The sequence below is a fragment of the Choloepus didactylus genome, chromosome 12 (genome assembly GCF_015220235.1).
Source record: "Choloepus didactylus isolate mChoDid1 chromosome 12, mChoDid1.pri, whole genome shotgun sequence".
Lineage (NCBI taxonomy): Eukaryota > Metazoa > Chordata > Mammalia > Pilosa > Megalonychidae > Choloepus > Choloepus didactylus.
In genome coordinates this window covers 22,223,345-22,232,321 of record NC_051318.1, presented here as the reverse complement: position 1 = coordinate 22,232,321, position 8,977 = coordinate 22,223,345, and the positions used below count along the sequence as shown (strand labels likewise).

The window sequence follows — 8,977 nt, the reverse complement described above, 5'->3', positions numbered from 1 at the left end:
TAAAACTGGCCTAGCCATATTAACTACCTCCCAGAAGCATTGTGAGGTTCAGGTGAGATCTTAGCTATGAATTATGGTCTTAATAAATACTAACCATTATTACTATCCCTGTGCTTCACATCTCATTATCAAATCCTACTCCTGGAATGAAACAGAATATATTACCTAGTGAAGGCAAAGAGGTTTTATGCCAAATGCCAATCCAGAAAAATTAGTTCTAGCAGCATGGGGCTTGTGCCAGTTTGAATGTATTATGTCCCCCAAATGCCATTGTCTTTGATGTAATCTTGTGTGGGCAGACATTATCAGTTTTGATTAGATTTCTTTGAGTGTGTCGTTGGAGACGTGTCCCACCCAACTGTAGGTGATAACTCTGATGAGATCATTTCCATGGAGATGTGGCCCCACCCATTTAGGGTAGGCCTTGATCAGTAGAACCATATAAATGAGCTGATGGGCAGAGGCAACTCAGTGCAGCTGTGAGTGATGTTTTGAAGAGGAGCTACAGCCAAGAGGGACACTTTGAAGAAAGCACAGGAGCTGCAGATGAGAGAGTTTGAAGACGGCCATTGAAAGCAGACTCTTGCTCCAGAGAAGCTAAGAGACGACAAATACCCCAAGTGCAACTAAGAGTGACATTTTTGAGGAACCGTAGCCTAGAGAGGAATGTCCTGGGAGAAAGCCGTTTTGAAACCAGAACTTTGGAGCAGATGCCAGCCGCGTGCCTTCCCAGCTAACAGAGGTTTTCCGGACACCATTGGCCATCCTCCAGTGAAGGTACCTGATTGCTGATGTGTTACCTTGGACACTTTATGGCCTTAAGACTGTAACTGTGTAACCAAATAAACCCCCTTTCATAAAAGCCAATACATTTCTGGTGTTTGGCATGCCAGCAGCATTAGTAAACTAGAACAGGGCTCTAGTAAGAGAAGGATTCTGGAGCTGCATCTTATATATTTCAATAAGATCAAACAGGAGTTTTGAGCTTCCAGGCATCAGATTTATTGGGAAATAATGAAAAACTGGAAAACTTCCATAGGAAAGTGACGAGGATGAACACACACAATATGTTTTCCTTTATGTTAGAGATAGTAAAAAAGTGGAAGCAATCCAAATGTCCATCAACTAATAAATGGATAAATAAAAAGTGGTATATCCATAAAATGGAATATTATTTGGCAATTAAACAAATGAAATACTGATGCATGCCACAACATGGATGAACCTTGAAAGCATTATATTAATGAAAGAAGTCAGCCACGAAAGACCACATATTATATAATTCCATTTATATGAAATGTCTGGAGTGGGCAAATCTATAGAAAAAGAAAGTAGATTGGTGACTACCATAGGTATGGATAAGTTTGGGGGAGGGGAGAGAAGAAGAGTTGGGAATGGAAAGGGGAAGTGAGTGCTAGTGAGTAGGGGGTTTCTTTTAGGGGTGATGAAATGTTCTAAACTTCATGGTTATGGTTGCATAATCTGTGAACATATGCAAACTACTGAATCTTACACTTTAAATGGGAAAATATATGGTATGCAAATTTATCTCAATAAACATATTTTTTAAAAGCATACATAATACTAAAAAAAAAAAACCACCTGTCATTTCATAGTTTAAAGTGCAGAAAGTAAAGTGCAACAAAATCATCTTGCTGGTAGTTTTGTCAAATCCTTAGAAAGGTGATGCTGAGCTATTTATCAAAAGGGTACTAGGTTTATGAAAGTTGAGAAATATGGTACAGACAGCCTTCCTAATCACACTCACCTTATAAGATCAGATACATTTTCATGGGAAGAAAGAATGTAGGCATCACAGTATGATTCCATATCTATGGCTCTACATTGTTTAATTGAACCTTAATTAAAACTTAAAACATAAAGATGGTAATTAACATTATTCTTTTAGCTGCACATGTTACTTGTTGACCAAAACAGTGTTTTACAATTTTAGAGAGCTGTTTGGACATGGCTGAATTAAAATTCCCCCCTTGAGTTCCCTCTACTTTGGGGTATGGAGCAAGAGTAATTTAGTTTGTGGGAAATATTATAGTCTCCAACCCTAGCCCAGGGTTCCTTTGTGTGAGATTTGGGCCATAAAAAATGCAATTTGAATTGCTTTTTCTTTTACATGGGCTATAAAAATTATGAGACATATTAAGCAAGTATTTGAGCCCATTTAACTTGAGAATGGAGAGGAAAGTCTCCACACAGCTAGTTAATGGAGTTCTGGGGCTATTTCTGTGGCTTGAGCAATGAACTCCGGGGCAGCTTGGTGCTCAGCAAGGGCTGGCTTGGCAACCATGGCCAGGCTGCAGTCGGCGCCTGAGGAGAAGGCAGAGGAAGAGGCTGTGAGAACCTGAGAGCCCTTGGTCTTCTTTCCTGTCCTGGTGTCCCACACACCCTGGCCACGCACCCATAGTGGTTTTGCCTTCCTGGGTTACTATGCTTTGGAGACCACAGGACCAGTGACCTGGAAGTAGTCATCTTAACATTCTGGGCAGATTCTATAGTCAGTCCCTTCTCTGACTTATCTCCTGCTAAGGGGAACACCCTTAGCAGTTCAGATAACTTAGCTGCAAAACCAACTATTAGCATGATTCTGATATAAAAATCTATAGACACAAATCCCCTTTATACAGGGGTCAGTGACAGCCACTATATAATTGTTTGGAAGAAAGAGCTCAGCAAACAAGTCAAGCTATTAAAACATATAATAAAGTCATAGTAACTAAAACAACATACTATCAATGTAGGAACAGGTAGACAGATCATTGGAGTAGAAGAGAGTCCAAAAATAAACCCAGATGTGTAATGTTAATGTAGAATATGACAGAAATGCCATTTCAAATGAATAAGGAATGATTTGGGTTATTCAATAAAATTGGGACAATCAGCCCCATGGGGATTGGCAGTGAGGTAGGGGGAGATTAGACTTACATCAATCCATGTGTTCAAATGAATTCAAGTTGAAGTGAAATTTTAAACTAAAACCATAGAAACATTAGAAGAAAATAAGAGTACATAAGCTGGAACTGGGGAACACCTTTAAAAGATGACAGAAAATCCAAAAGCCACAAAGGAAAAATTCTGATAAATTTTATTATACAAACTTTAACTAAGCAGAAAAAAAAAAAAAGAAGAGGAAGATGGAATAAGACAATTATCAAATTTGGAAAATATTTACAACACATATGACAAAAAGCTAATTAATTTACTGAAACAAAAAATTTTTACAAAAGAAAACACAGTTGCAAAACTATCTGAATAAGTAGTTTATAAATAAATAAGTAAAATGGCCAATTGATCAACTTCATGCTGAATTAGAGAACTGTCAATTTAAAAGTAATTAAACAGTATTTCACACCTGTTAGAGTATCGCTCCAGTATTTGAGAGGGCATCATGATAAATAGGCATATTCTTATATATTGCTGGTGGGAGTAAAAATTGATACATTTCTAGAGAAATTTGATAATATGAATTAAAAATGCACACTAGAGTTAAAGAATAAAATTCAGTACAGCTATTTAAAAAGGAAGATGTAGATCTACACATACAGAAAATTATCCAAAATGTTTTACTAAGTGAGAAATCAAGTTAGAGAATATTATATAGATGAAAGAAATACACATACACCCATCTAGGGAGTAGGATTAAGGATATGGAAGGAGGTTAGCAATGGAGGGAGAAGCTTTCAATTTTCACTTTATACCATTCCCAACTATTTGCATTAAAAAAAAGAAGAATGTATCTTACTTTTATAACAAAAAACTAGTTAATAAATATTTTTCAGTATCTTTTTTTTTTTTTTTTTTTTTTTTGCTGGCCATGTTTTATTTGTCCTTTTACTTTAAACAGGATAACCAAAGATACAGACAGTATTCAGTAAAAATAAAATAGAAGAAACAAATTTCTAAGAGACTGCGATGGCACATGCTACATTTAACCTAATTTTATTCATGCTTGCCTTGAGACAGGAAATAGATCATTCAGTAAAAACATACAGTAAAAAGAAAATGTCTTATCATGTACAACTTTTAAACTACAATAATGATGTACCTTAATTACTTCCATGCACACAAGTCTAACATTACAGTTTGTTTTAAAAAATAAACACAATTAAGACTTCTAGGAGAATTTTATAATAAAGTAATTCCTAATTTTTCTTTGTAGATCAAGCACCTCCAAAATACAAATTCCTATACACAGTGAGTGCTTTACTTAAAATGGACACGTAAGTAAATTAAGTACGTGGACAGCCTTAGAATAAGCTGACATTAAATATTCAGCTAGGTAGACAACAAACCATAGTGCCAAATGGAAAAAGTGTATTTGCAAATAAATTTCAAAAACTAAAAGTTAACTTTCTATAATTAAATACAGAAAATATACTGATTTGCTAAAATAAATAAGATGTGATGTATTAACACTTCACTAGAAAGAATGCATACCAGAACATTTATAAACAGTGAATGAATCTTGAGAATAGTTTACTATAATAAACGCTGGCTAAATAGAAGTGCATATTGTGGAGCACTATGGGTGGTATATGTTTTGCCACATACTTTTGTTACCTTGAGGTAGATAACACATGTGTACCAAATTCGGCATTCATTTTCAGTTGCTGCTGGTATCATGTGTTTTAAGAAATGTGTACAGTATGAAAAACTTGAAAATACTCATGAATGAAAAAATGTTTTAGGAAAAAAATAGATATTTCCATGCAATTATGTACAGTCTCACTGTGTAAATTTCAAGGCAAGATTTTTGTTTCCTGTAAAACAGATCACTGTTCTATGAGAGAATGTTTTTACTTGTCTTAGTGCATTTCTTTTGTCTCTGCCTGCATTGCATTATTTTGCTCTATTTTTTAAATTTTTCTGTGCAAATGACATGCCAGTTAAAATGAAAACTATCTCACATGTAGAAAATCTGGATTTTAAAAACCAAAAACTAATGAAATCCTTACTAAAATGACACAATCTGATTCAAGTAAAAAAAATGACTTAAAACACTAGTAATAAAAAAGGACACAATTCATGAAGAATACAAAGAGAAATGTCTACTGAGTGTTTTTAGTTCAGATGTTTCAGAATGCTGCTGTATGTTTTATGAGGAATTTGAGGGGAAGATTTCATAGCAGAAGGTGTTAATGTGGCCTGTATTGACTTAAGTGGTGACCCAACTGGACTGTGAAACTGTGGGATGCCTATGGATTCAAGCTGCTTGTTAAAGAGGAACTCCCCATTGTTGTTCAGAAAGCCTTCCTCATTTCCTCTCTCCCCAAGCTTCCCATCCTCTACTGGCTCAGTTTCTAGCATTTCAGCATCTTCTTTCCTGCTAAAGAACCTGTCCAAGTAACTGGTGTAAGTGTTTTCCTTGTCAATTTGTTCATCCTTCCTTACCTCACAACAAAACTGACTTATGAGAAAACAGTCCTCCCCACCACTCACAAACTGGCTATCCCAAGAAGATTGGTACAAGGCTTCTAATTGAGCCAAATTTGCCATTCCTTTTTCCTCTTTTTCTTGGCTTACTGATTTTGAGATCAAACTTTTCAGTTCTAGTTGGGACACTGAGCTATTCAAGTCATTTAATTTATCAACAACATCAGTAGGCTCATGTTGTGAACTAAGTTGAATAGTTCCCGCAATAAAGGAATCAAAGTCAAATCCCTGATTCTTTTCCCTTTCTTTTTCAGCCAGTTGCTGTGATGCTTCCTCTAGAGCTATCTGGGCTTTAACTAATCCATTCCTTTCACATTTTGACTTGCCTTTCTTATCAGATTTTTCTTTGCTTTGTTCTTTCCAATTGGAAAGATCTATAATAAGCTTGGGTTCATAATAATGATTAACTTCACTCTCTCTCCAAACTAAGTTATCTAAATATGATGATGACCTCATTTTGTAGTTACAAGTATGGCTACACTCCAAATCACAATATTTGTTTTCATGATGATCTTGGTACTGCCAACAAGGATCAGTAGAGTAACTGGTATCAAAAGCTGGATCCTCCAGATACTTTTCCCGATCTCCATCCAAATATTTTCGAGGATCAACTTGTACTTCTTCTTCATCAGTGACATCAGACAGAGCTCTTGGGTCAAGCTGAACTTCTTCAATATCAAAGTTGTTATGAATAGGCCAATCATGCTCTGAAAACTGACAATCATGGTACCTTTCCCAGTTATAAATGTGACTGTGAGTTTCATCCATAAGCAAAATATCATCAACTTCATCTTCAATATGAAAAGGATGACTTGAAATCGGCTCATCCGTTGGAAAAGAATATATGCTCATGTAAGGATGGGAGAGTGCTTTTTCTGCTGTCAACCGATCCATGGGGCTAAATGTCAAAATCTGTTCCAGGAAATCCAGTGCTTCTCGACTAATTCCTGGAAGCAGCTGAGTTAAAGGTTTGTGTGGCTCAGTCATGTCGTTTCTAATGTAAACTGGAATTACGCTGAGAAGCTCCTGTCGATCTTCCTCATGTACAACAGGAATAGATTCTAAAATCAGCTGCATCTGTTCAAGTTCATGTGCACCTGCAAAGAGGGTTTTACCAGTCAGCATTTCAGCAAAGATACAGCCTGCAGCCCACATGTCAATGGCTTTAGTATAATTATTAGGAGAAAGTAAAAGACGTGGAGATCTGTACCATTTAGTAACCAATCCTTCAGAAAGATGACCCTTATGGGAATAATGGGGATCCATGATCCGTGCAAGACCAAAGTCACCTATCTTCAGCACCAAGTCTTCAGTATTAATGAAAAGATTAGCTGGTTTGAGATCTCTGTGCAGTACGTTTGCAGAGTGAATATACTTGAGCCCACGTAGCAGCTGATACATGAAAAGTCTGGCATGCTCCTCCAGTAAAGGGCCCTGCTCCAGCACATTAGCCAAGTCTGTTTCCATGTACTCCTGAACAATGTAAACACTGTTCAGTTCAGTAAGAGAGCCCACGTCATCTGTTAACTGGCTTCCACTGGGACCAAGAATTTCGAACACTTTCACAATGTTATCATGGTCAAGTCTTCTAATAATTTTGATTTCACGTAGAGCATGTTTGACACTCTGGGGATCAGTAAGAACAATTTTCTTGATGGCTACTCTTTTGTCACAGTCATTGTCTACAGCAGAAAAAACCAAGCCATTGCCTCCACAACCCAATGGTTTTAAGTCCATATACCTAGAGCCTAGATCAAAACCATGAATGTTCATGAGACTTTCAAATTTCTCAGCCATTTTGAAACCCTTACTATTGCCTCGTCCTTTCGAACTGTTGAACTTGTGTAAACAAGGAAGAAAACTGGCATCAAAAGGAAAGATCTTTCAAAAAGGGAGAAGAAAAATAATTTTGCTTCCACAGCAAGATGGTTTCTTGATGTTCATTGCATATGCCAACCAGGCTGTTGAGTTCCCCTTAGATTTAAAGCTCAAAATGCTCTACTCATACTGAGAATTAAAAAGATTGCAGTACTCATAGTTCAAGAAAGGGGCAGCAACTCTGCAGACATTTAAAGAAAACACTCAAGAAACTCAAACAGAATGAAATGACATACTATGCACTCAGATTTACTTGTGCTAAACAATTTAACATTTAACAAAAATGTGAATAAATATGCACACAACAGGCTTCTCTGAACATTCTCCTCACAGTGCAGATACATTCAGTGTTGGACTGGTCCTGAGCAGCATCATTCTAAGGTGCTGGTAAGCACTATTTCCGTTTTGCTTCTTTTCTTCCTTTGTTGCTATATATTTCAACAGGAAGCTCTGGCGGCTGCTGGTTAACAGAAGATGTCTTTTGTTAGTGATCAGGTGGCTCCAGCTCACGACAATCACAATCAAAGCTACCGTCCATCTTACTCCGATACAACGAGACTTCTCCGACTCATCAAGAGAGAGCGGGGTCCGCGGACAGCCCCCAGAGTCGGCTCAGGTCTCCGGCTATGCTGGCGGCAGCGGCGTCTCCGAGGCTCTCGCTTTGCCGCAGTCGCCGCCATGTAACCCCGACCCGCTAGAGAGGGCGAGGAAGAGAGGCCTCAGTATCTTTTATATTAAAACATCTCCACCAAAACGCCCTGATTCCCAGCCACATTTACCAAGATGAGGATGCTGGTGGAAGTGGGAGCAGGGTAGGAGAGATGGAATTCAGTTTTGGAGAAATCTATAGGCATTTGTTTACCCTGGTTTGGCACTTAGAATGGGATGTTCTGGTTTGCTGATTCTGCAATTATGCAAAATACTGGAAATGGATTGGCTTTTATAAAAGGGTTTATTTGGCTACAAAATTATAGTTCTATAGCCGTAAAAGTGTCCAAACTAAGGCATCAACAAGAGGTAATACCTTCACTGAAGAAAGGCTGATGGCATCCAGAACACCTCTGTCAGCTGGGAAGGCATGTGGCTGGTGTCTGCTGGTTCCAAGTTATATTTCAGCTCCTCTCTCTCAGCTTCTGTGCATCCTTGCTTCTTTCTCCCAGGGTGTTTCTCTCTAAGCATCTGGGGGTCCTCTCTTAGCTTCTCTGGGGGCAAACTCTGGGCTTCATCTCTTAACTTAGCATCTCCAAACATGTTTCTGTCTGCAACTCCAAGTGTCTCCAACCATCTCTAAATGTCAGTGTCTGTATTGGTTCTTAGCTTCTCTTAAATACTTCAGTGAGATAATCAAGACCCACCGTGAATGGGTGGGATCACACCTCCATGGAAATAATATAATCAAAGGTTTCACCCACAGTTGGGATCTCCATGGAAACACTCAATCAAAAGTTTCCACCCAGCAAGATTGGATTAAATGATCATGGCTCTTCTGGGGGACATAATATATTCAAAGGGGCACAGGGTCTGAGCAAGTTATTGCTTTGGGATTCATCAGCCTATGGAGGGTAATTGAATCAAAATATCAAGCAAGTCTGTCTAGATAGAATGCACATTGAGAGGAGAAACGGGACCCCACAGGTTCTTTCATATGTTA

The 8,977-nt window shown here is 37.9% G+C and overlaps 1 protein-coding gene across 1 annotated transcript; it reads right to left on the bottom strand.

Moving 5' to 3' along the window:
- Positions 1–3,856: 3,856 nt before the first annotated feature.
- On the bottom strand, positions 3,857–7,900 carry LOC119507339 (mitogen-activated protein kinase 6). The gene is made up of 2 exons (XM_037800511.1): positions 7,881–7,900; positions 3,857–7,783 (listed from the first exon to the last, which is right to left on the bottom strand). Exon 2 carries the CDS (start codon positions 7,243–7,245, stop codon positions 5,077–5,079), a length of 2,169 nt encoding a protein of 722 aa, XP_037656439.1. The 5' UTR covers positions 7,246–7,783; positions 7,881–7,900; the 3' UTR covers positions 3,857–5,076.
- Positions 7,901–8,977: the final 1,077 nt, after the last annotated feature.